The sequence below is a fragment of the Drosophila mojavensis genome, unplaced genomic scaffold, assembly GCF_018153725.1.
Source record: "Drosophila mojavensis isolate 15081-1352.22 unplaced genomic scaffold, ASM1815372v1 contig_36, whole genome shotgun sequence".
NCBI lineage: Eukaryota > Metazoa > Arthropoda > Insecta > Diptera > Drosophilidae > Drosophila > Drosophila mojavensis.
The window spans coordinates 7,791,051-7,818,102 of NW_025318858.1; the positions used below are offsets into that span (position 1 = coordinate 7,791,051).

Here is a 27,052-nt window from a genome sequence, read left to right on the forward strand (position 1 = left end):
TTATTTCTGAAGTCAAATGTTAACTTTATTAAAGCTTCTTATTTATTTATATATTTGAACGCTTTCCATTCATTATATTTAAATATATGCATATGTATATATTTATGAATGACTTAAAAAAAATACTTAACAAAATTCATGTGCCTGTGTGTGAATGGAGCAGACAATGTCACGCGCTGAGTACTATTTGAATTTAAAAAAGCTTTTTACTTTTCATTATTGTTGCCAGTGACGCCGTCAATTCGCCGCGTATAGCAACAGCAACCACATGCGAAACAAAAAAGGAAAAAAACGTCACTAAAAGCTTTGCACCAAGCACAGCAAACTAACGGAAAGACGCTATTAAAACGTGTGCACCAATACAACTGTAGACGGAAATTATCTTGGTTTAATTTTAAATGTAAATGCATATGTATTTGTACAAGTATTTCAATCAATTTAGCGGTCATCAACGATGATAGTGTAGGCCGCCAAATACGCAATAATGCATCATATACAATGTACATGAACCATGTTGTGCACATACAATATCCATAGACAATTTAGAATACAATTTTAATAATGTAATAAATTTGTGAATTGTTTTCTTAGAGCGCTTCTTGATTTATTATCTGACTCGCTTTTTATTTAATTTTTTTTTTTTTAATTTTTCTTTTTTCAACTTGTTGCATATATTACAAACTATATATTAGTTTTTATTTATGAATAAATAACTTTTGCTACTATGCTGCTCCCTCTGTTGGTGCAGCTGCTTCATCTGATGACATTGTTGTTTTGGCTGCTATTGTTGTTGTGTGGATTAAGTTGCCTAACGGGCTGACCCTCGTAATAGTAATCAGAGCAACGCGCAGCTTTCATATGGAAAAGGTTCGACTTTTTTTTTTTGGTTTTTTTTTTTTTTTTTTCAATTTGATTTTAAAAAATATATCAAAGCAGACGAATAGTTCGTTTGCTATTTATCAAAGAGAAAAGATTATGTTGAATTATTGTTTTGTATGTGTGTGTGTGTGTGTGTGTGTGTTTAAGGTTCGTTCGATTATTTTATGCGTGTTGTTTTTTTTGTTGTACTACGACAAAGCAGCGTACCCGACGATGCGCCTACAACGGTAAATTCCAATTCACTACGTCCAAAATAACGGCACCCACTTACAATTATGGTGCTAGATAGATAAATAGTTATCTACCCTCGTTATCGATAGCATCTATGTTATGTGCATGGCTTTCGCCGCTTTGGCCGCCTGTGCACCAATCTCATCCATACTTTTACGCGCGCTCTCCGTGACCTCGTCAATGGAACGCCGCGTACTGTGTATCAGTTCGTCTGTGCCCCGTGCAGCTGAATCGGCAATGCTCTTCACCTCCGTATTGATCAGGCCAATGACCCATTCGAGTCCTTGGCGACCCTTGCCCGCATTCGAACTAATCGTGGAGGTTAGCAGATCTTCCATATAATGTGAGAGAGGCACGCCATAGACAGTTACTGTAGCCTCTTGTTTGAGCAGCGTTTTTGTTGCATCGCCCGGATGCGGCTCATAGTAGAGAACCTCGTCAACGCTGATATTGCGGCAAAATGTTAAGTTATTTGTCTTTAAGACCATCTGTTTACGCTGCGGATCCACAGTGGAGCGTTCGCTGGCAAAACAAGTCTTCGCCGTGCCAATCAGCGCGTGCGTCCACTTTGGGAAATACCATTTGGATTGAACTAGACGGTGAGTGTGCAGAACTCCATTTACCACTCGACGCTCCACGACATCCGTGCCAATAATAGACGGTGTCATTGGATTTGGATACTTTCGCCAGGCGGCCTGGGTGACCGTCTCCCATGGATGGTTGAAGACATGCTCGGACGTCCAGATTTTCATTATGCAAGCGTTGCTGGCGTTCACCTCTTTTCTCTCTTTTATACGTATTCGTCTCTTCGTCGTTGCTGTTGTTTCGCAATCGAGGCGCGACACTAGGGGCTGCCTATTTATCGCCGAGGCAACAGGACAGAATAAAATGTAAATGTAAAAGTAATGTGTTTAGAATCGTTTTACAAAAAAATTTTGAGAAAAAATTTCAGAAGTTTTTTGGTGACAAATACAGAAGACCGACCTTTACTCAGGTGTTCTGCGAGTAGTGTGACTGTTCGGCTATCGATGTGTCTGTCGGTTTAATCGGTATGTCGATAACTATAAATAATACACATGTGAACACTCTTTAAAAACATCGTTAGGTATCAACAACGTAAGTGGGACAACACTGAAACGGTTGTTTAAATGTAAATATATTAACTAAAATGTGAACTTTATAAGTCGCCTTTTAATATTTTTACACAGTAACATAAATGTATACTGAAATTATTCCGCAGGAAACGTAAGAACGTAGTTTTCATATGGACACGGATCAATGCGCTTTAGACGCTCTTCCAAGAACTGCCGAAACTCCCGCATATCGTTAGCGTCTTTTACTAATTTTTTCAACTCCGCCATAAGACATTCTTGCAGCGCCTCCTGACTGGGACTTCCCGGTTCTTTCTTCACTGTTTTTTCCATTCGCATTTTTATTTGATTGCGTATTTTAAACTTTTCATAGGTCAAAATATTGGCCAAAGCTTTCGCGGGCGTTCGACGGGTTGGATTTGTGGTGTTTGCTTGTTCAGCCTCAACTGACGAGCTAGATAATCGTTTCGGCGGCTTTTGTTGCTGCTGCTGATGCTGGGGCTGCACTTGCGGCTGCGGTTGTGTTTGTTGCTTCTGTGCCTGTTGCTGCTGTTTGTCGTTCTGGAATTCCATCATTTTAGCCAATGCACGAACGGGAGCGCCGCGCAGTTGTATGGTTGAGGGAACAGTTGATGGCTGTGCCTGGTCGTGTGCCTTTTGTCTATTATTCTTCTCGGATTCCGCGTCGGTTGGCCTATCAATAAACTCCGATAAGGAGGGTTCTTGTGGATGTGTCTGTCCCTCGGATTGGGCAGATTCTGTCGATTGTTGAAAGTTGATTAAATGGAATACACCATTTGTATCGTAAAACTTATAGCCCAGCATTTCAAGGGCGATTTCAGTTAATAAATACGACATTTTCGTGCAGAAATTCTTTACAATGTCAACTTGACCTAGCGTCAGCTAGAGATAGAGATGCAATGTATGCAAATCGTCGATTATTTTGAAGATGAGTTTCGATGGGAAGAATATACCAATCTTATTAAATACTTATTTGAATAATCTCATTTAATAATAGTATGAATTTAAGTTTATCCACATTATTTGTTTAATAAAGCAGCAAAGAAATGTCTAGAAATATTAAAATTTTTTACAATCGAATTTGAGACATTCAACAGCCACCTTTAGCCCATAATTTTTTAATCTAAATTTCGCGTGGTAACATTGTTTGATGTCAAAAACAGCTGTTTTGGCGTTGGTTATGAATTGATGTACGACGCATTTATTGACATAGATATGTGAATGAAATATTGAATATTGCCAAATTAAAGCAAAGCCCATTTTTTAAATGATTTCACGGAACAAATCTTTTTAGTTAATGAGCCGCTATGAAAATCAACGAAAAGAACCTATGTGTTTTTGCCCGAACGCCACCGTTTGACATGGAGGGTAAATAAATTGAATACTCTAAAAAATTAAAAAAAAAAAAAAAATAAGAATAAGAATGAATACCTAACATATTTGTGCTATTAATAATCACTTGCAGGTTTCCTCAACAAGCGGGGTGTAGTCAATAAAGCATTTCAACGACGCTATTTTGTGCTCAAAGGCAATTTGCTATTCTATTTCGAGTCGCGCCTGGACAAGGAGCCGCTGGGCCTGATTATAGTGGAGGGATGCACCATAGAACTATCGGAGGAATCGGATGCCGACAACTACTGCTTTGAGATCGCCTTCAATGGCAATCGCACCTATATACTGGCTGCCGATACACAAGAGTGCATGGAGGCCTGGATGAAGGCCTTGACATGCGCTGGCTACGAATATAAACGGATCATTGTTGCTGAGTTGCAACGTCAGCTGCAAGAGATCGAATACTCTCGCAACAGTAGGCGACAATAACATCTACTCTCTATATATTCTACTAACTACATTCTGTTGCAGAGATGCGCAGTGAGCGTAGTGATCCACATCAAACGGTAACCGATGGCCAGGGCAAACCTGTCCCGCCACCCAGACGTCCAAATCCCTTCAACCGCCCACCGCCGCCGCCGCCAATCGAAGCGGGTGGTGTACGAGGCGGTGTGGTCATATCTCCGATGCCCTACATCTCTGACTACTATGCGGTGGGCAAAGCGAAATCAACTCAACAGGAGCTGCACAGTATAGGTAAGTCATCGATGACGTCACTGACTGCGTCACGCGGCAGCTGTTTCGTTAAGATTCTAACCATACCGTTACACGGCAGACTAAAGAGAGCGACAATGACCGAAAACTATTGAGCTAGCCGGTGATGCGGATACCCTGCATAGCTTGACAAATTTACTTAATACTGCAAATTAACATTTATGATACCCTGCAAATTAGTAATTATTAGGCTATAGTAGAGCATGGCTTGCTTAAGATCACGAGATGTTCATGCGTATAGTAGGTTATCTATATGACTGCTGTTTATAGTAAATAGGAAGATAACTTTGTATATATTATAAACATATAGGGACCACGGCAGTACAAATAATTTCAGGGTCAAAGTAGATAGACAGTTGGAAAGCTTAAAAAGTTGAACATCAGTATCAAATTCATTATATAAATGCCCAACTTTTGTTTAGTTCATTAAAAAAAAAAAAAAAAAAAAAAAAAAAATACTGTGTAGGCCTTTTGTTAAATGTGTTACATAATTACGCTTGAAATTGTCATGCCCTGTGCGATGGTATAAATTGCGCTTAGGGAAACGATTTGCAGTGCAGGAAAAAAGACAAAAACGTGCGCGCATTTCTTTCTCAACTCGGCCTTATCTCAGTTGCTTTCGTACGGTAGCTGTGCTATGCCACTCTACGAGCTCATTGCAAAGATCTGCTGCATATTTCCAAACCGAGGCTACAAACAGTTGATCAATATTTCAGATAACGGCAATGGCAGTGCGGGCAGCCCACATTCAACGCCTCGTACACGCCGACGTCAGGCACCGACTGGTGCATCGCCGAGCGTTTTCTATGATGACCTGCCCATAGCACCGGCCAGATCAACAGTATTAGCTAAAAGCAACAACAATCACATTGATCGAGCGGAGCAGAAGCGTCGCCAGGAAAAGGCCACCGAGCGGTTCACGCAGCGTCATGAAAAGTTCCGCAAAGTCATCATGCGCGACATCCTATTGTACAGGGAACGCCAAACCCAGCCATTGATACAGCTGTAGATCGTGGGAGAACTGCAAAAATGCGATTTTTGGGCCTATTTTATATGTTGAAAATTTACATTTACAATTATCTATTTATGTTCAATTTCCAGAATCCTTAAAAATTTAAATATACACACACATACACGAGAAAGACCTATCCACTAATACAGAGTCATATGTTAATTGTTTATATAAATTATAGTACAATATTAAATTTAATTCCTCTCCTATAATTGTGTGAGATACTCTCTCAGAAGATCATTGCGTTCGCGTTGTATCGCATTGGATTCGTCGATCCGTTTGCTCAGCTCTCGTATGGCAGCTATGCGATTGCGCTCCAAGATTAACAATTGTCGCTGCTGCTCCTGGCTGACAGAGAGATCCGTCTTTGTTCCATTATCTGTGCCCAGGGCTTGAGCGTCTATGGATGCACACATATCAGTCAATGCAACATGCGCCGGCTGTTGCTGTTCGGCTGCTCCACTTTCGTTCTTTACTTCAGCAGGCGCCTGTTCGCTATGAAACATTTCGTCGAAGGTGTCATAATAGTCCCAGACGACACGCCTGCGTCCGTTTTTGCGCAATGTTTCGCGACACGTTCGATACGTCTTCTTCATGTTGCGCCACTTGCGATCGCAGATATCCTCGTTGATGCCCTTGTAGCCAGCCCGTTCCATGTCCTCCACAATCTCTGTCCAGAGTGCGCGTTTTCTTGTTTTGGGATCACGGAATCTGTGGCGTCGTTCCGAATAGAGTTCGACCAGCAGCTTGGTACTCTTTACATTCCAATGCCATTCTTCGACACCCCCTTCGCATTCCAGATAATAATGCGTGGTTTCAGTCTCGTCATTGTCCATTTCATTCATATGCTGGCCTGTTCAAGAATGCCAAACTATTATTTTTATATTAATAATAACAAAAATAGCTAGGGCTGCAATACTCCTAGCATTGACGATACCAAAAATATCGGTATATCGCACTATCGTACTTAATAGGTGTTTTAAAGTTAATTTTCTATTTGCAACTGTGTATACACTGATGGTCTGACCGCTTTGCTTCTTGTTGTTTTTGCTGCGTACGCCGTACGGAACGGGAACGGTATACGAAAAGTTATTAGTTGTGAAGATTGAATTGTAAGTTATCAACTGCCAATATAGCCTAAAATTAAGTGAATCGTTTCAATCTGAGTAAGGTAGTGTAGTACGGTTTGTTAAGCTTTTGCAAGTGTTTCCTTATCATGCTGCCTTTGTTCGCAGTGTGTTTTTGTAAAAGTGACGCCAACATTTCAAATTTGATTTAAGCCGCCGTTCAACGAAATCATTCGTTTGGCATAAGCGGCGTATTATTTGCTAGACTATGAAGTAACATATACTTTGATTTCATGCAAAAATCTGTGCCTTTTCAATAGAAGTTCAAAAATACTTTGCAGTCGGCGTTAGCAGCGCAGCGGGCTTACTTTGTTGGCGTTCATTTTGTTTTTCCATGCTTGCAAAACCACCACACAAACACATACGCACGTACACGCTTGCACACACACACACACACAAACACACAAGCGAAACAAGCAGCGCGTGAGAGCTGCGATTAGAGATGAGCGCTTGTCAACATTCCTAGCACGACGCGTGCAAATATTTGGCAAATTCAAAATATTTATAACTAAAAAGTTATTATAATTGAAATAAATGATTTAGTTGCAAATTGAATTTAAATCGAATATCAATGTTTTAGCTGCCACCATACTAGATTAAAATATAATGTGTATTTATGTTAGCTTATCGTGTCACGCTCACATCACTATGAACAACCGCTACGCTCTGCTGCGTACAAATTCTGGTTCTGGCTCTCAATGTTTGCTGGTCTCTTTACAGCTGCAGAGAGACAAAGATAGAGACGCATTACTGCTAATTGAAAGATGTCCGCTAAGCGCAAGGCAGGTGGTAACGGGGCCGGTCCCAACAAGCGTCGCCCAAAGAAGAAGGAATCAGACTACGAGGATGAGTTCAGTGATGAATCCGACGACGATGTCGCCCAACAGCAACATGCTGCCGGTCAAATGGAGGTGCTAATACCACACGATAGTCTGGATCCGCCCAGTAAGCTGCCAGAGGATTTGCTAGCGACTCTGGAGAAGACACCGGGTCAGCTGCTGATAGCAGGCATGGTGACCTGGGATCTAACCGGCAAACGGGATCGCAAAAATGTCACAAAAGTGCGTCCCAATCTGTATAGCTTTCATCGCTTTACAGATGAGATGGTACGTGAAAATTGCAACAATAATACCAAAACTCAATTATTAACGTATTCCAAAACTTGCAGTATCGGTATGCTGCCAGTGGACCAGCTGCAGCACACACAATACTCATCAACATGGATCGCAAGGCATTGGGCTTTGGACGCAATCCCAGTGGTCAGCTTGGCTTGAGCCAGGATATGAAGCTGGTGGAGAAGCCAACACTCATTCCAGCACTGGAGCAGCTGAATATCGTACAAGTAGCCGCTGGGCGGCATCATACGCTCTTCCTCACCGACACAGGCACCGTCTATGCCTGCGGAGAGAACAAGTCCGGGCAATGTGGTGTGGGCAATGCTCATCCAAATATATTTACACCGACTCCAATTAATTATCGTGGCCCACCTATTATACGCATCGGCTGCGGTGCCGAATTCTCAGTTATACTCGATATTAAGGGCAATTTGCATACGTTCGGTTTGCCGGAATACGGTCAGTTGGGCCACAATACGGATGCCAAGTATTTTGTGAATGCCAATAAGTTGTCATTCCATTTTGAGACATCACCGAAGAAGGTTGTGCTCTACATTGAGAAGAGCAAGGAGGGGCATGTGACACCTGTCGATGGTGTACAGATTGTCGACTTCGCGTGCGGCAACAATCATACGGTACGTGTAATGATATTCTATATATAAAATTATCTCTTAACACACACACTTTGCAGGTGGCAATTGACTCCAAGAAGCGAGTTTATAGCTGGGGTTTTGGGGGCTTTGGTCGCTTAGGTCATGCCGAGCCCAAGGACGAGATGGTACCGCGTCTCATGAAGTTCTTTGATTCTCAAGGACGTGGTGGACGCAGCGTCTACTGCGGCTCAACCTTCAGCTTGATTATCAACGAGCTGGGACTGCTTTATCTGTTTGGCCAAAATAAGAAGACTGGCGAAGCCAACATGTATCCCAAGCCAGTGCAAGATCTGGCAGGTATGTTTACATCTATGCATCCATATCTTTCACTTAACTGATTGTCATTGATTCTTCGTCTATGTGCAGGCTGGAACATAACAGCAATTGGCTGTGCCAATACCTCAATTATGATATCGGCGGATGATACTCTAATTGCCTGGGGCGCATCACCCACATTTGGCGAGCTGGGCATTGGTGAGTTCCAGAAGTCGTCGACGGTGCCAAAAGAGGTGCCCAAAATGGACGGCATTAAAATACCTCAGGTTACCATGGGCTACTCCCATACGGTTTTGCTTGTGGATACCACACATGAGGCCACCAAGCAGAAGTATGAGAAGATGCCCGAATATACTATCGAAGATTAAACACACACCAGCAACAAATATAAAAGGAATATAGAAATATAGAAATGATAAAAAAACTAAATGATAAAACATTAAGTATACCGCTGCCAACAACAATACTGCTATATTTATATAGATACTACAAAACAAAACTTGAACTGATCAACGAAACTCTGCTGCTACTTACTGAAGACAAAACAAAAACAAAAAAAAAAAAAACAAAAAAAAGGAGAAAAATTCAGAATTAACTCATTCACATTTCATACTATAAGTTTTAAAGTACTTTATCTATGCAAATAACTCTCTCACGAACTCCCACAACTTATATCTCAAATATCTTTTATGTATTTATGAAACAGCATTACGATTTGTGAATTAAGTACGTTTCTTTCGTAATTTATTTAACTATTCCCTTGCTATTTATGAAAAGTATTTTGTATGAATCGCTGTCTTTAATTTATTTCCGCCCATAATTAGGCTTAAAATTTGTTCAAAAAAACCTATATTCCAATAAAAACAAAAATACAATAAATGTATGTATACAAATATAATTTTTAAATACGAAATGCTGCTTAGTTCTATAAGATCCATTAATTTACTATTGTCCAATAATCACAGCATGAACAACCCGAAAAAAAAAAACAATACAAAAACAACTACAATGTATAATTAGGGGCATAAGTTACATATATAAATATATATACAACAAAAATTAAAAAAGAAGTATACAATGGATGAAACTCCAATACAAGTTGCAACTATTAAAAAACATCAAGCATTTTAATCATATACAAGAATATTTAAATAAAGAGAAAACATGTTAGTATTTAAATGGAATTTATTTATTTCAGGTGAGGTCGTCTTAAGCATTGTTCTAACGAAACTTTTGAATATTTATAAAAGAAATTACGATTGTCCAAAAACAGTTAAGAAATGTTTAGGAAATTTAAGCTGGTGTCGCCAGTGATTTTTTTATACCTTGAACCCATTGAAAATGGGAAATCAGGGTATAATGGTTTTTTGAAAAGTATGTAACAGGCAGAAGGAATCCTCGCATAAAGTAATATATATTCTTGATTATATTTCTTACTTGTTTATTTTTTAACTCTAGTTCTAAAAGTTTAAATCCAAGTAGTTCTTCCAAATATTTCCCCCAAACTGAACGATCATTAAATTTTTAAACCCATTTTACTGCACTGCACGACTGACCACCATGCCTGGGCGACTGAACAAATACTGCAGCTGCTGCCTTTTATATAGGGCGACTCTCACTCAAATACTCACCGCCAGGTAGGGGTCGTTGCAGTCGAGCTTTAAGTGACCAATCGGAACACTCTCTGCTGCTTCGTTTTACCCAAATATAAATGCCAAATGAATACCGATGCATACTTAAATGATCTTCTGTAGTTCTTCCCTTGCATACAGACAGAGAGACAGTCTGTGAGAGGGACAGACCGACGGATATACAGACGAACACCTATGCAGGCAAACAAATACTCATAGTTAAATTGAATTAACTCATTAGACATACCAAAACATTGATATATAGGTATAGGCAACAGTGTTGCCAGGTTTTGAGACATAAAAATAGCAAAATCGTCTCTAAAAAATAGCTGAAAATAGCTAAACAAATTTTAAAATAGCTTACAAAATAGCTGAAACCTTTATGCATTATGCATTTACTTTAAATTTTATTTTTAAATGTTATTTAATAATGTTACAATTTGGTCCACATCCAAATCATCATCAGAATTATATTTTTGATTAACTGGAATCATTTTTAAATATTTGGAAGGCACGGTATAATCATGGCAGCATTTGCCATTGCTGCGCAAGAAGAATTAGCGATGGTATAAATTCACAACTAGTGATGGTATAAGTACGACAAAGTCGTGGTGGTAGTATCGCGCAGATCATTACGTACAATTTGGGACTTAATCGAAAAATGTTTTTTTTTTTTTGCTTTAAATACTAAAATCAAATTCAAAATATTCGTTTGTAAAATAGCTAAATTTATAGCTAATAGCATTTTCAAAATTTTCATAGCATTTATGGTTCAAAAATAGCTAAAAATGCTATTAAATAGCTAATCTGGCAACACTGATAGGCAACAGTTTCTTCTGTTCTATAAATCTCTTAAGGACTCATTTTCAATGAATTTATTATCAATAGGTATTTAAGCCTGAAATGGTCTAAGTATTCAGCCTTATACATGCGTATGCAGGAACGCGTACTCATGTGTGTGTGTGTCTGCTTTTTCTTGGATAAGCAGAAAATAAGCGAAGAATTATTGAGACAACAGTCCTTCAAAGAGTTTAGGGGATATCGTAGTCGAACAGTCTCAACTAGAGCATTCTTTTTTGTTTTATTCATATTCATTTTTTGTTCTTTTTGGCTCCTTTCCAAATTTAAGTTCTTATCACAAGTCCCGCAAGGACCTTGCGGCTATCACAAATGAAAGCGAAAGTTAAGCATTCGAGAGACTGAAAAAGCTCTGCCATGGCCCAACAACAGTCAAAAGCTTTCGGCGTTACTCTCGACTTTTAACTCCGAACTCTGCTCTGACTCTCACTCTCTCTCTTTCGCTCGCTCGCTCTCAGGATTTAGCTGTCTTGGGCTGTATTTGCTTGGCTTCAACACAATTTTCACTGTTAGCCAGGACAGTCTTCCGCCGTAGTCCTTTCGTGTAATGTGCGCCATTGAGGAACGATTTCTGCACACCGCACATTGACTTTTATTTTAGTTTTTTTTTCCCCAACACACACACACACACACTTTCACACACGCACACACACACTCTGACACAGACACACACACACACACACAGACGCACGCATCCACATAAAAAAAACATTTTATTAAAATTAAGAAAACAAAAACAATTTTACTTACGAACAAATAAATGTAAAAAATATTTGCTAAAAGTGTATTTGATATATATAAAACAAAAATTTAAACAAAACTAAAATAACAACAACAACGACTAAGACGAGCCCGCTGCAACAAAGCAACTGAAAATAGTACTAACTGTAAATTACAGTGCCTTCAATAAAGTAAACAACAAACTATAGTCGCCAACACAACAAACTGCAAAAACAAAAAAATATATATATATTTTCACTTCACATTTTCATATGAAGCGCGAAATAACAAAACAGTAAGTTATTACGTATACTCAACGTGTGTACGTGTGTGTGCTTGTGTATAGGAGTGAGTGGGCGTGCGTGTGTGGGCGTGATTGTGTGTGCGTTGGCGTTGCCGTTGCCGCCTTTTGATACAACACTAATTGTTATTCAGCTGCTTTTGCTTTCGCCACGCGTTTTTATGGCTAGTAATTATGGCGTCGTTTTTTACATGGCCAATAGCATTTCTTTGTCTTGCTCTCCCGCCGTCTCTATCTCTTGTCTTTGCCTTTGCCCCTACCCACACACTTTTCATTGTTCGCCGCAAAACTTTGCTTAACTTGCCATTCCCGAAAAATGTGTGTATGTATGCGTGTATGTGTGTGGTGCTTTTAACTAAAAGACAACGGTAAACGCACACACACATATATACAAGTGCAGGCACACAGACAGTGTAACTTGTTTGTTTGGCATTTGTATTGTGGCAGGCACGCAAAAGACGCCTGGACACTCACACACACACATAACACACACAAAGAAATTGTAAGCTGTCAAATCAATAAGAACAGACAAAAGCAGCGGGCGAGCTAACGCCATCAAGTTGCGCATCTCAGTTTATATGTATGTGTGTGCGTTTGCGTGTGCTGTGTGTATCTGGCGGCTTTTTTGCGACTGTATGCGTAAGCGCCTTGTTATTAAATCACCTGTGGCTGACAGTTTTCATATTAGCGGGGTGCTGCAATAACAACAATCGAATCCATCTCTTTCCAACGTTTGCATGGGCCGGGATACGGCCATTTTCATCTCTCATTGGCTTCGCGTTTGTCCATTCTTTTGTGTTGAAGCAGGATGGAGGCTATGGCTTGCCATCGCTTTTTGTCACCTTTTGTGCCTGCTGCCGACATTTGAGTGACGTAAATTATTAAAGATTCACATTTCAAAATTCTCAATAAGCGAATCCCAAGAAATCGCCCACACTAACAGAGCTGCTAAAAATATACACACATTTTTGGAGAATAATAGAACATTTTCATTTAGGTAATTAGGGCTAAAAATTGGTTATATAATATATTTAAATATAAATATGAATATGTACAAATTTAAAGTATTAAATATTTTAATTATTTGTTTTTAATTATAATCGAATAAATGATATAAGTTGTAACAAAAACTTAGCCAACAGGTTATAGACACACACACATACATATATAATCAGGGTGAATGGATACCGACAACATGTGGGTATACACACACAAACACACACAGAGACACATGCTCGCAGGTCAGGATTAAATTAACGCAAATTAAGCAGATTAAGCAAACGTCAGTCACATCAAGCAGCAGCCGCGGCACAATGTGCAAAAGGCAAAAGCGTTGACGTTGACAACAACAACTCACACACCCATACACACAAACACACGTGTGTACAAATTGCGTTGAACAATGGCGGCGGCTAAAATTGGCAGCAACAACAAAATTGATACACAGCAAGCCATACAAACTGACGCAAGCATTCACAAACACACGCACACACATGCAAACAAAGCACGCTGTCTGGCAGAGCTTTTGTGCGCACACGGTCTTTCACACACACCCACACACATGTGTACGCTGACTTATAATCATGAAGCAACACAGTACATTAGGGTGACTCATGCTGAAAAGGTTTTTATAGCCCAACCAAATGTACTGCGTCTTTGCTATCAAATCTTGAGTCACCCTGTGTTTTTCATTGCCAGTTTAATGAGCTGGCTTGCTCTGGCGTTTGTCCGTTTGCTTTTTGGATAACAATTTCAATTAAAGTTTTTAATAGCCTGGCAGTGTATAGACTGCATTTATTGCTCCTGCACATGCAGCATCAACATTAAAAAATGGCGCCCTTTCTCCGCCGTGCACTGATTTAACGCGCAATTAAGCCGCCAGTTGTAGCTCGCCCACAATTTCCGCGCCACGAGTAGAGAGATGGCACCAATCCTTGCGGTTGTTTTGTCGTGGGCGCAAAGTGCAAGGTTGCCATTCATTTTGGCTTGCCAACAAAATGGGGCACGGCGGAAGGAAGCGCAGCACTAATCTCTGAGTGCACCCTGCTTCGCATTGCATAAGTGTCAGTGTCACAGGCAGATGCGGCGACTGAAGCAGCAGCAGCAACAGCAGCAGCGGTAGCGGCAGAGTCTCTTGTGTAAGTGTATGAGTGTGTGTGTTTGTGTGTGTTTGATTGTGCATGGGTATGCATGTGGCTGTCACTTTGTGTGTCCTTGTTGAAACAAAACAAGGGGGCATGCAATACTGAATAGTTGACTTTGAAATACCTCGTGCCCAACTGCAATCCATTAATTATTTAATAGACATTTAATCATAATTCATATTTGTCATTTTGATTCGCAGTTTCAGTGCTCAAAGAAATTCATAATTCCAAAATGATTGGCCTAATGAAAAATATTTATATAATTTTCCTGTTGGATTATTATCTTGCATTTAATTATATAACGTTTCTGTGTTGTTATTTTATGATACGAATTAGTTTCTATCACGCATACGCCATGTTTTCACGCCAAATAAAACACGCAAAGCCCGTACAATACTTATACCAATAAGGCGTAGCCTATTTATTGGGGCCGGACAAAATTGTTAGGCTTACAAATACTTGTTTAAGAAATAGAATATCAAAATATATTTCTAGCATTATCTGATATGCTTTTTTACATATTATCCATACTAAGATAACTGCCCCTTATTCACCAAAAATATAGGGTATATAAAAGACTGATGATGGCATTTTGTTACTTCCTACCTACAACCTATTTCTTTTTTTTTTTTTTTTTTTTCGTTTTCCAATACAGCACCAGCACCTAGCACCTTTAGTATGCAATGAGGCAGCCAGACAAACGCATCGACAACGATCGGCAGCGCCAAGTATTAGTAATACACGAGTGTGATTAAAAAGGATGAATAGCAACAACCTGCAGCAATGGTGGGAAAACTCATATCGACGACAGCACCAACAGCAGCCGAATGTCGATAGCAATATCGATAACGATAGCGCTACAACTGACCTGCACTATGCCCTACTTGGGCAGAACTTTTTTGGCGGCAATGGCGGCAATTTTGGCAATGGAATGGCCGGCAGTTCGCCACAAGACTTTGACTATGACAACTATGGCAATTTCACACTAATTGATCCCTATGATTTTGACACTGGCGCGGATTCGGAACATGCGATACCATCATTTACCATTCTACTCTTGGCTATAAGCTATGGCCTGGTCGTTTTTGGCGGCGTCGTCGGCAATTCGACTTTGGTACTTACCCTCTGTTCGGCTTCATCGGTGCGCCTGCGAAATCCTCTACTCTTGGCCGTATGCGTTGCCGATCTCCTAGTCACGGGCATTTCAGCGCCAGTTACGCTTCTCAATCTGGCCATGAATCGCGGCACTAGATCATTACCACTTGCACTATGCAAACTAATACACTACGTACAGGTGAGCATAACAACAAAGTATAATTATCATTCACTTTTCATTTTACACTAAAAAAAAAGGTTTCGCGCGCATTTTCATCATTGTTTAATTATCCAAATTATTTTATTGTGAAAATTTTCACTTGAGTAGCAATTTTCAGGCACTTTTAAAATCCCAATAAGAAAGCTGTTTGCCTTAAACTATCGAAGTATCGCTTATATGGCAACACCAGCTGAGCTTAACTGCAAAGTGGTAAAAGCAGAGCAATGTTAAAATTATTGAGTGGTTTAAAGGAATTAAACGGTTAAAGTAATATACAAGTTGTATAAGGAATAGACGGTAAAATTTATAATTTAATATCAATAATATTTATAATTTAAAATAAACATCCCAAAATTATCATTTTATTAACAGCACCAGCTGAGCTTAACAGCATAATAAAAAAAAATAAAAACTAACATAAATGGCGCGAGAATAAATCTAATGGAGATATTTTAAGATGAGGAATTGCTTACTTATTAATTTCAGGTCATGCCAGTGGCAGCTAGCACTATTTCTTTCTTCATGCTATCACTAGATCGCTATGCCACCGTGAAACATCCACGTTTGGCTCAGTTGCGACAGCGGCGATACCTTCATGTCTCTTTGGCTCTGCTCTCATGGATCGCCTCGGCAGCGATCAGTACGCCATTCCTGTTTGCCTATAAGATAATAGCAAAGTCGGTGGTCATTAAGGGCACAAACACAACACCGAATCCAGTTAGCATCAGCTGCACCTCTGAGTTGGGCGCGAATGCGATGTTCATGTCGTTCATCATCTTTCATACGATCGCGGTGTTTGTGCTGCCCGGCGTGGGTGTTCTACTCAATCACTATGGCGTACGTCGTAAGCTGTGCGCGCTCTCCTTGACAGCGCGAGCTGCCCATGGTGAGCTGCCGTTGCCCATGCCCATATTACGCCGCCAGACACACATGGTAATCGTGACTGGCTGTGCGAACGCACAGCAAGCGGCATGTGGCGGTGCAACAACGGCGGACGATACATCCAATGGCAATGGAGGCGGTCAGATGGCTATCAATCCCGGCGATATTCAGCTGCATAATCTACAGCCCTGCTTGCAAGCTGGCTCCAGTGCGGCACTTGAACCGGGCTCCTATCGCTCCAGCAATCCCATTTCACCAAGGTAAGCTTATAAGCTATCTAACTAATTGCACCTGCATCAATTTTAATTCATATTTTTCCACAGAGCTATGAGGGAGATACGCGCCCATTCGCAACGCCAACGGATTCATCGCTTGGGCCGTGGTCCAGCCACTCCTGGTATACCTCTGCCACAGACATCGACGCTGCGTTCGCGTCGACACTTGGCCAATATGCTGATTGCATCGGCTCTAATTTTTATCATCTGCTGGGCACCGCATGTCTTCTGCATATTCTATAAAAATTTCGGCTATAAGCAATACTGCAGCAAAACTTCCGTCTACTTCAGTCTCCTATTGGGTAAGTGAAGCAGTATATTAACTTTTTTTTTTAAATGCCTTATAAATTATATGACAAAATTCTATATTATCTATAAATGAAAAATATAATGTATATATATATATAGATAAATATGAATGACATAGGTATAAATCGCACGAAAAGCTTGACATAAATCTCCAACTTAAATATATTAAACATGCTAAAAATATATATATATAACATTAGTATATAAAAATAAACATTCACACAAAAATGTAATATTTAGCTAAACTAACAATTATGGTCTCAGCACATATACTAAGTAAATCTGATTCGTATTGGTCGAGCGTCAATTGCTTTGCAATCCTCGAACAGCCCTATGAGGAGCGTTGCGAGTTTGTGCGGAGAGCCAAGAAATGTGAACTGAGCACAAATCTTGTACCTTATTTGGAGCTGTTGGCCTGCCGATTCAGGTGTCGCAATCAGTTCGAGGAACTCGTCTATATATCACTGCTGCTATTCTTTAGCTTCGAGTTGATGATCTGCCTGGGCTATGTGCTGCATTACTATTATACGCCCATGCTCCGTGCAGTGGCGAGGATTCTGCATATGAATGACCATCTGGCGGGAGTGATGATCATATCAATTGCCAATACCCTGCCGAAGCTCTATGGCAGTTTGTCGGGCCTGGAATTGAGGGCACTGAAAGCATCTCAGCTGTCCCATGGCTTCTCGTTGGTTCTCTTCGTGGCTATGTTTAGTGGGGGATTAGTTTGCTTTATGAGACCCTTTCGGATGAACAGCCACCGGACTATACGTGATCTATTATTCTCCGTGTATGGCCTCACGCTATGGGAATATATCTCTGTAAACGATGGCGTGATTACGTTCCCTGAGTATTTGCTGCTGATTCTCGTTTATTGCTTCTATTTGTTTGTCAATGTACTCGATCTCTATATGCAGCACATCAGCTTGAAATGTAGGTGAATAGAAGTGAATGCCTCGTAGTGAGTTATCTCAGTAATTCCTCCCGATTTTCGTTTTGCAGTGTTGCGACGACAAATTCAGCTGCGAACAACTAACGTACAAGCCATAAAAGAAAAGTACTACATACTTGTTCAGGATCTACGACTTGGAACACCCTGTCGTTCGTATACCAATTCGATTTGCAATGAATTTCAGAATAGCAAGAAAGAACGCTGTCTTGGCCTGAAACTCTGTCGCCTCAAGGATTGGCAGCGGGCCAATGCGTTAATACGCGCCTTCTACATTGCCCGCGCCCCGATCGTGTGGCTGTGCGCCATCTATATACCCCTGGTGGATCACGAGCGGGACAGGCATGGCTGGTGTAAGCTGCTCAACTGCATCCAAATATGCCTCAATCCGGCGCTAACAATTGCCATCATGTCTCGCGGTACGTCCATGTCATCTCTCTATGTACTTTACTCGTTGATGTTGAGCCTTCCGCTATGCGTGCTCATGTTACTCCGCTCCGATGCCGGAGTTGCGCCCAAGCATCATTCGATGTTTGCCATTTTGAGTCTGACTGGATGCTTGTTCATCGTACAGCACCTGGTCAAGGAAATATCGTTGATCCTGGAACTGATTGGCACGCTAAGGCATATGTCGCCCGGTTTTATGGACGTCTCTGTCGGTCCCATTGCCAATGGCCTAACGGATCTGGTTACCAGCTTTTCCCTCTGCAAACAGGGCTACGAGCGAATGGCTTATGCAGCAGCAATCGGCAGCTCCTTTTTGAATATCATTCTGGGCAAAGGTGGCAATCTGATCACGGCAGTTATTCTGTACGGCATAAATGCCGATGCAGAAATGATAAATATCTGTTGCGAAAATGCATTCATTCTCTTGATCCTGGGCCTGCTATCCATGCTGCTATTGATATCGCTATTCAAATTCAATGCACAACGCTCGATGGGCATTTACTCCATGTCCATTTATTTGCTATACTTTCTATTCACTGCACTTGTGATGAAATGGACTTTTCACAAATTTCAAATAGAGTTTTCCTTCAATATTCATGGATCCGATTCTTGACGAAAAAGAAAAGAGAAATAAATAAATTTGTGCGCGTGAAAAAAGAATTTTTTTTAATAAGATCTAATCGAATGCTCTAGACTAATCCATCCTTTTTTTATTTTTTTATTTTCCGTCTGTTTCTTAATTAATAGAAATATTAATTATATAATTTAACATTTAAATTGTACATTATTATTATTATTATTTTTTTTTATACCCTGAACCCATTGAAAATGGGAAATCAGGGTATAATGGTTTTGTTGAAATGTATGTAACAGGCAGAAGGAGGCGTGGCAGACCCCACAAAGTATATATATTCTTGATCAGGGCGACGAGCTGAGTCGATTTGGCCCTGTCCGTCTGTCTGTCTGTCCGTCTGTCCGTATGTTTGAACGCGTCGATTTCCGAAGATATAAGAGCTAGAGACTTGAATTTTTTTTTAAATGACCGTATATACAGCGCGGACGTCAAGTTTGCTTTTATAATTCGATAAATCGTCCCGTTATGTTTTTATCGAGTAAAAACATTCAAGTTCAAATCAGGTGCCACTATAGTTAATTGTGAATGATTTTTCTTTTTTTTAATTTCTCAAATATTCAATGTAATATGTAGATCATATGCTGAAAGTTTCATTAAATTCCGTTCAGTCAAAAATTAATAAAAAATAATCAAATATTTGGCCAATTAACAAACGCACGTGCAGCAGCTACAACAGCATCGTATGCGTGTGCACACATATGTACATTCAAACTTCTTCTAGAAACATTCGTTGAATCACATCAGCTGTTAGTTTCGTTTAGTTTTGGTAGATGGCGCAGCAGCAGTGAATGTATTTGAGTTTTGCCAGTTTTGGCCTAGTGTGTTAGCTGCATGACGCTCGATCGAGAAGTCGCGGTTCGAATCCCGATCGATGCAACTGATTTTAATTTTTTTTAATTGTTTCAAAATATTTTTATATTTTCATAAATGAGTTTTCTATTTAATTTATATTTTTAAATACATCGAAATCGAAATTTTAACTATACTTTATGTGCGTTCGATCGAGAAGTCGTGGTTCGAACCCCGATCGATTCAACTGATGTTAACTTTTTTAATTGTTTAAAAATATTTTTATATTTTATTAAATGAGTTTGGTATTTTATTTATATTTTTAAATACATCGAAATTGAAATTTCAGCCATACTAAATGGGCATTTTTATTTGTTGGGTTCAGGGTAGTATCTAGTCGAGAACTCTCGACTAGAGTTTTCTTACTTGTTTTTTTTTTTTTCAATTTCGAAAATTTCTAAATCAATATATCATTGAAAATATTGGAAAGCAGTCGGCTCGGCTCCCATATTACACAGTAGAAATCAGTTCGAAGTATAATTTTGTAATTTTGTAGTTTTGTATTTTTGATAAATATTCACAAATAAATAATTTTTGTAACATATTGAAATTGAAAGTCATGGGCAGTAAGCAGTATGTGCCAAATGAGTTGGATAAAGAATTCGAACAGTTTTGGGCCAGGGTCAGTTGCTACGCTGTGAAGATCTTTCCATACGACCAGAGATGCAATTTTGTGCAGCGGGCCAACAGTTGCGTCTACGGGACGAATGTCGTGCCCTATATTCAGTTGATGGCATGCGATCTGAAGTGCCGGAATCAGTTTGAGGAGTATGTGTATGTGTCCCTGTTTCTGGTGCTCTGCTTGGAGCTGCTCTGCTGTATGAGCTATGTTATTCATAACTTTTACGGACCAGCTCTGAAGCTGGTGGCCCGGATGATGCATATGAGCGAACATTTGGCCGGAGTTACCATAATGTCATTCGGCAACGAACTTCCCGAAATTGTTGCCAATATGTGGGCCGTGCACGACGATGACGAGCCAGACTTTGCCAATGCCATTGCAAAGGGGTTGTACTTGATCATGTTTGTCGGTGGTTTGGTCTGCTACATCAGTCCATTCAAGATGAGCGGCTCAACGACAATCCGGGACTTGCTCTTTATGGTATGTGGCGTCGTGATGGTAGATTATTTTATAAGAACTGATAATGGGATGAATCTGAATGAGTGTATCGCCTCAATATTGCTGTATATTATATATCTGATAGTCAGTGTGACTGACCTACTAATCCTACGCCGTACTACAAGAAGTAAGACATATTTACACAAGTATTGTACTCTAATTTCATATTCAATTATGTCATAACATAGATTTGCTGAACCAAATTAATGAGCTGGAAAAGTTGAATGTGGATACGAGTGTTAGGAGACCTGATTTATATAATATTCAAACAAAGATTGATTTACTGAAAAAGAAATATGATGAGCTGTCTGAGGATGGGGTTGTGGATATTTTGGCGCGTCAGTCGACCATACAGAAGCCAGATGAAGCATTTTTTACATATTTGACCAGACGTTCAGAGAGACATCCATCTATTAGAAGAATGAAACAGTCAGTGGCATATAGAGGGTTTCGTAACAAGAATCGTTTTCTCTTTCGACAATTCTTTAGTTCACTTCGGCCCGTTTTTATGGATGATTGGATCAAAGGGAATATATTAAAACGTACGTTTTACATTGTACGTGCACCGGTTGTGGTGATGTGCGCCATCTACATACCGTTAGTGGATTACGAGAAGGAAAGAGACGGCTGGAGTAAGCTTCTGAATTGCATTCAAATATTCCTTAATCCAGCTATCACAATTATCATTGGGTCAGCTCTGATATATCGGGAAAAATCAAAACTCTGGTATTTCAATATACCACAATTTGCGGTGTACGGCCTTTACTCCATGGTAATCACTGTGCCACTAGCCATCATAGTGTTCATCCATTCGAACACTTCAGCTCCCCCGAAATATCATATTGCGTTTACGATCATGAATTTTACTGGCTCCGTCTTCCTAGCCATGCAGTGCTCCTATGAGTTGTCGCTCTTCACGAAGGTGATCGGTAGCATCTATGAAATTCCGTTCGATTTCATGGGTGTCACTCTGCTGGTCGTGGCCACCTGCCTGAGTGATCTTGCTATCAGCGTGTCGCTGAGCATGCAGGGATACGAGAAGATGGCCTACGCAGCCACCATTGGCAGCAGCTTCCTTACTGTTGTCGTCGGTTGCACCACAACGTTGCTGGCAGTCATACTCAGGGGTAACACTGCGCATTCGAATGACGCTATGGGCAATTATGCTGACAACGCCTATGTTATTTTTATAATCGGACTCTTCCTTACTATGCTATGGACGGTGATGTTAGACTTCAATGCCAGACGCTCTGTAGGCATATTTTCCATGTCTGTCTTTGGCATATTCCTTTTGTTTGCGGTGCTCATCCGGAAAGGTATTATCCACCCGTACAGTCACGATATTCTTGTTCAAGATGCTTATGAGACCTAGAAACAAAAATTTACTAGTATAGTACAATTGGACAAATAAATATTAAGATATTTCTTTAATAACGTAATACTCTTTATTTGTATAATTTAGGTGAATAACGCTCTACTAGCTTCTTTGTTGCTCAACTTTTACTATCGATGACTTTTCTAAAAAAAAAAAAAAAAAAAAAAACTTTCAGATCTTGATAAAAAAATAATGTTCTTTATCTTTATACATTTCAAAACAGGCTACTTTTATTCGGCCATTAGTCCCATCATTTATTGGGCGCTCAACCATAACACGCTACGACAATCGCCCTGTGCGCCCATTATTCGCCTACGCTCCATGCAAAATTTTCTACGTTCGCGTTTTCGATCGCACACCGTACCGGCGGCGGCATCATCGACAAACGAAGCGGCATTGGGGGCATTCAATCCTAAGTTAATAAAGCTAACACCGAAGCAGTATAGAGCTCAGGCCTCTTCGCATTATCTCTACTAGTGTGTGATACTAAACTAAATTTAAATATATACATACATACCTACATACATATATAGCATTTTCTTTCATTTCCGTTCTGTCTTGAAGTGTTCTTCTCTTCGCAATTAGTTGGCAAAATGCGAGATGGCATATTTAATATACATAGATACGAATACGTATGTAAGTTCACACAGCATACTCATACACACACACACCGACACGCATTTATCATTATCTTCTCAATTGCATCTCAATTCATGAAACTACAATTACACACGTTAATAGTTATTAACGTTTATTAACACGAATCGTAATACAAATTAATCGTAACAAAACTCGTTTAGTCTCTCGTTTATAATGTTGTTTAGTCAATAAGCTGAAACTTTAAATGAAATTACATACAAACATAATAATATTGTACTATGTTCCTTTTCATAGATAAGCAATAAGAAACGCTTTAAGCCAAGTTAAACAAACAAATCAAACTGAACATGATCTAAAACCAAAAACCAAAACAAAATCAAATCAAATATTTAACAAATCTACGTCTATAAGAAACAGCAAAAATTAAAAAAAAATATATATATATTCATAGATATATATATATATATATATATATATATATATATATATATATATATATATATATATATATATATATATATATATATATATTGTATATAAATATGTAAAACATTCTTTCTACACTTTTTCTAACATTTTTGAAGTTCATTCAACTGAAAGATCTGTAAATCATACGCAATAGAAGATATTTAAATTTACAAAAGCTAAATGATTACCGATATTTAAAGTTATACTAACTTATATTTATGTACACCATACGTAGAAGAGTTTCTTTTAATATATATGTACTTCATAGTTGTTACTCATATTTATGTAAATCTTAAGTTTCTCCTCTTAATTTGCTCTATAGATTCTCACATTAATCAATATACATTGTATGTAGACAGCAAATGAGCGCACTTATCACAAATTCTCTGGGTAAAAAGACTTTTGTCTAATTAGCAATTGCCTGTTAACTGACTGGCGCTGTTAGCTGCGTTAACATTGTGAAACTTAACATTGACATATTCATCCGTAGAAAAATCTGTTCTGATATAATTGTTTTCGAAATACTTATTTTCAAGATACTCGGTATTTTTATAATTATAATTTTGTGCTCGAAACTGTAATTAAATGAAAAAAAAATGAGGATCTATAAATTCTATAAATATTCTACTACTAGCTACATGTTTTCTTTACCAACACGAATTTAATCCTTTAATCGTTGAAGAATAACAGCGAGTCGGGTGAGTATTCGTTGCATTTGTTGCCATTAATGATGGACCAAGATAAAGAAGACATCAAGTCAATTATCATAGCAAATTTTGATGTTATTAATGCATTCTGGTAGTTTGATATTGGAAGTCCATCTGCAAATTATCTTTTGTATTAATCTCGACGAAGGGTTCGTTTGTACCTCAATCTCTTCGGATATCTCCCATATGATATCTAGCGATTATTGCGCCGTTTTCGTATAAATGATATGGCCCATATTCATTTTTAGGTTGTAAGCCAGAGTCCATTAATGTCGAGCGAGTATTTAACAGTCTGTTGTGCCACTATGCAACTTTAATTTATAATCAGATGATCATTTCATTTTTCAAAACCTGTATGATTTTTCAATCGAAATACATTCAGTTTTCAAAAGATTTCAATTGAAACAACAACAAAAAAAAAAAAATTGTTTAACTTACATTGGAAATATATACACATTTCAGAATCATGACCACAGTATATCAGGAGAATGATTTGGACAAAGAATTTGAAAATTTTTGGTCGAAAGTAAATTGTTATTCGGTAATTAGATTTCCGTACGATCAGAGATGCGACTTTGTGAGAAAGGCCAATAGTTGCATATATGGCACGAACTTCGTGCCATATATACAACTATTGGCGTGCAGCTTCAAATGCCGGAATCGTTTTGAAGAACATGTCTTTGTTGGTCTCTTTATGATTCTATGCTTTGTGCTGCTGCTCTGTGCCGAACACGTGGCGGATATTTACTATTCTCCGGCATTGAAGGTTATCTCTCGAGTGCTTCATTTGAACGACCATTTAGCGGGAGTCACGATAATGGCATTATGCAATACGATACCAGATTTGCTATATCAAATAACTATAGTTAATGATCGGGACTGCGTATTCGCCAATGACGTTGGAACATCATTGTTTGTGGTAATGTTTATAGGTGGATTGGTCTGCTATGTAACAACATTTGAAATGCATGCCTTTAATACGGTGCGAGATCTGCTATTCTTAATATTTGGCTCAATGTTATTGGAGTTGTGCTTGTATACTGACCGCACAATAGGCCATGTTGAGATTATAGGACTGATATTGGTGTATGCCGCCTACTTGATTGTCAATGTGATCGACTTGATAATGATCAAGTATACTCTGAAATGTAAGTAAACAAAAACCATCGATGAACAAGATTGATTCAGTAATGATCTATGATTACGTTCTTACCTTTCCAACCATTGATTCAGTGCTAAGGCGTGAATTACTCGAATTAAATGAAATGCCCAGTTCACCTGAGCGTCTGGCGAAAATCAAGTCCTTGACAGGTGAAATAAATAAACTGTCTAGGGAAGAACGCGTACAAATTTTAAAACGACGTACAACCAACCCGAGGCAACAGAATTTCACTTTCATGACGCAAGTTCCCAATGAACATGAACGGGTCGAAATTGAACAGAAACGCGATTCACGCTATGTCGATATGAATCGGGGTCTCTTTACAGAGTTCATCTTAGCATTCAAGCCCATTAAATTAGCAGTTTGGCGCGATGCCGGCATTATTGAACGAATCGTTCTTGTAGCACGTGCTCCAGTGGTGATTTTTTGTACCATGTATATACCGTTAGTGGACTACGAGGAACCAAAGAATGGTTGGTCAAAGCTACTCAATTGCATTCAAATATGGTTTAGTCCAGCTGTAACAATCATATTGGGAAAATCCTTGATTTTTAGAAGTAAGGAACAAATGTGGTATGCCAGCATACCACAGAATACGGTATACGGTTTATATTCTCTGGTATTGACTGTCCCATTGTCCATATTTATATTCTGCCAATCGGATACGAGATCTCCGCCTAAATACCATTGGATATTCTCGATCTTAAACTTGACGGGATCCGTTTTTATAATATTTCAGTGCACCACCGAAATAAGTGTAATGTTCGAAATGATTGGCTATCTTTACGGTATTTCAGACCAATTTATGAGCTCCACGGTAATAACCGCAACTAATTGCCTTGGCGATCTAGCCACGATTCTAACTATGGCCCTGCATGGATATGAGAAAATGGCGTACGCTGCGACAATTGGGGGTCCGTTGCTTGTCATTCTGCTCCACTGCGGCAGCGTGATGGGGGTGAAGATAGTATTGGGCCAACGCATTACATGGCACGCCATGGTTGGCAATTATGGTGGAATATTGTTTGTATTGTTCACATTTAGCTTAACGATGACGCTTCTATGGATATGCTTGTTGAATTTTCGTGCGCGACGGTCGGTGGGGGTTTTCTCCATGTCTATGTATGGTCTGTACATAATATTTGCAATTTTAATTAACCTGGGCATTATTAGTCCATACGAACATCAGGCTGTAAACGATGAAATTTATAAATATGAGGTATAATAAAAATGTATTATATTGTAATCCAAATTTTGTTTTTAACACAAATATATTTAAATTTACATTCGAATTCCAAGCACACTTTAATATAGGAGGGAAAAGTAACAACTGACGGACTATAAAAAAAAAATAAACAATGTGACGTTAACAGGATTGGAGATTTATAGGTGGCATCACTGCAGTTTGAAATTTCAAATTTGTGTACATCTAATTTATCGATATTTTTGTATGCAATAAGAATATTAAATGATAAAATATATAAATAAATGATCACATTATAAAAGATCTGTAATTTACTTTAATATTGGGACTTGCGGTAACTCTACTAATGGTAGTTCCTCTACAGGCAAGCATGCGCCTAAAGCTGCTCATCCCGAAGAGCATAATGCGCATTATTGCCGTTACGATTCATTTCTTGTAACCTAAACCTAGAATTGTATTTTGTATTCAAGAAAAGGTAAAACTCTTTATTACCTTCGATTTGCACGTTGATGTTCTTCTATAAACTGTAATCCACCAAAGTTGCAAGAACTTCGTAATCGGATGCTCATTTTATTTTTTAAAATTTGAAGG

General features: G+C 39.1%; 9 protein-coding genes and 1 long non-coding RNA gene across 12 annotated transcripts; 6 read left to right on the forward strand and 4 right to left on the reverse strand.

The window, feature by feature from the left end:
* Nucleotides 1-579: 579 nt before the first annotated feature.
* On the reverse strand, nt 580-2,182 carry LOC6576296 (protein slowmo). The gene is made up of 2 exons (XM_032729482.2): nt 2,095-2,182; nt 580-1,965 (listed from the first exon to the last, which is right to left on the reverse strand). The coding sequence occupies exon 2, from the start codon at nt 1,860-1,862 to the stop codon at nt 1,203-1,205; it is 660 nt and encodes a 219-aa protein (XP_032585373.1). The 5' UTR covers nt 1,863-1,965; nt 2,095-2,182; the 3' UTR covers nt 580-1,202.
* A 67-nt stretch (nt 2,183-2,249) lies between these two features.
* LOC122757256 (ras-interacting protein RIP3) lies at nt 2,250-3,291 on the reverse strand. Its single transcript, XM_044008905.1, has one exon. The coding sequence runs from the start codon at nt 3,057-3,059 to the stop codon at nt 2,340-2,342; it is 720 nt and encodes a 239-aa protein (XP_043864840.1). The 5' UTR covers nt 3,060-3,291; the 3' UTR covers nt 2,250-2,339.
* A 103-nt stretch (nt 3,292-3,394) lies between these two features.
* LOC6576297 (sesquipedalian-1) lies at nt 3,395-5,484 on the forward strand. The gene is made up of 4 exons (XM_002002252.4): nt 3,395-3,590; nt 3,688-4,029; nt 4,086-4,310; nt 5,045-5,484. Exons 1-4 carry the CDS (start codon nt 3,530-3,532, stop codon nt 5,335-5,337), a joined length of 921 nt encoding a protein of 306 aa, XP_002002288.1. The 5' UTR covers nt 3,395-3,529; the 3' UTR covers nt 5,338-5,484.
* On the reverse strand, nt 5,392-6,275 carry LOC6576298. Its single transcript, XM_032729483.2, has one exon. The coding sequence runs from the start codon at nt 6,183-6,185 to the stop codon at nt 5,547-5,549; it is 639 nt and encodes a 212-aa protein (XP_032585374.2). The 5' UTR covers nt 6,186-6,275; the 3' UTR covers nt 5,392-5,546.
* Nucleotides 6,276-6,344: 69 nt separating this feature from the next.
* LOC6576299 (protein RCC2 homolog) lies at nt 6,345-9,690 on the forward strand. The gene is made up of 5 exons (XM_002002254.4): nt 6,345-6,452; nt 7,188-7,573; nt 7,636-8,217; nt 8,274-8,532; nt 8,602-9,690. The coding sequence occupies exons 2-5, from the start codon at nt 7,232-7,234 to the stop codon at nt 8,877-8,879; spliced, it is 1,461 nt and encodes a 486-aa protein (XP_002002290.1). The 5' UTR covers nt 6,345-6,452; nt 7,188-7,231; the 3' UTR covers nt 8,880-9,690.
* A 2,078-nt stretch (nt 9,691-11,768) lies between these two features.
* LOC6576300 (alpha-2A adrenergic receptor) lies at nt 11,769-22,982 on the forward strand. The gene is made up of 5 exons (XM_015165093.3): nt 11,769-12,015; nt 14,821-15,459; nt 15,967-16,622; nt 16,686-16,939; nt 22,544-22,982. The coding sequence occupies exons 2-5, from the start codon at nt 14,926-14,928 to the stop codon at nt 22,795-22,797; spliced, it is 1,698 nt and encodes a 565-aa protein (XP_015020579.1). The 5' UTR covers nt 11,769-12,015; nt 14,821-14,925; the 3' UTR covers nt 22,798-22,982.
* On the forward strand, nt 17,066-19,040 carry LOC26527707 (mitochondrial sodium/calcium exchanger protein). Its single transcript, XM_015165094.3, has 2 exons — nt 17,066-17,879; nt 17,949-19,040. Exons 1-2 carry the CDS (start codon nt 17,201-17,203, stop codon nt 18,953-18,955), a joined length of 1,686 nt encoding a protein of 561 aa, XP_015020580.1. The 5' UTR covers nt 17,066-17,200; the 3' UTR covers nt 18,956-19,040.
* LOC26527202 (mitochondrial sodium/calcium exchanger protein) lies at nt 20,261-22,376 on the forward strand. The gene is made up of 2 exons (XM_015165095.3): nt 20,261-21,072; nt 21,134-22,376. Exons 1-2 carry the CDS (start codon nt 20,385-20,387, stop codon nt 22,315-22,317), a joined length of 1,872 nt encoding a protein of 623 aa, XP_015020581.1. The 5' UTR covers nt 20,261-20,384; the 3' UTR covers nt 22,318-22,376.
* Nucleotides 22,983-23,691: 709 nt separating the features above from the next.
* On the reverse strand, nt 23,692-25,399 carry LOC122757187. Of its 3 annotated transcripts, none has more exons than XR_006357127.1 (3): nt 25,309-25,399; nt 24,257-25,236; nt 23,692-24,209 (listed from the first exon to the last, which is right to left on the reverse strand). It is a non-coding gene; the product is annotated as an uncharacterized LOC122757187 (long non-coding RNA). The 3 variants fall into 3 exon arrangements; XR_006357126.1 differs by having other exon boundaries at nt 23,692-23,963; nt 24,040-25,236; XR_006357125.1 differs by having other exon boundaries at nt 23,692-25,236.
* Nucleotides 24,562-26,586, forward strand: LOC6576301 (mitochondrial sodium/calcium exchanger protein). Its single transcript, XM_002002256.4, has 3 exons — nt 24,562-25,243; nt 25,329-26,476; nt 26,557-26,586. The coding sequence occupies exons 1-3, from the start codon at nt 24,562-24,564 to the stop codon at nt 26,569-26,571; spliced, it is 1,845 nt and encodes a 614-aa protein (XP_002002292.2). The 3' UTR covers nt 26,572-26,586.
* Nucleotides 26,587-27,052: the final 466 nt, after the last annotated feature.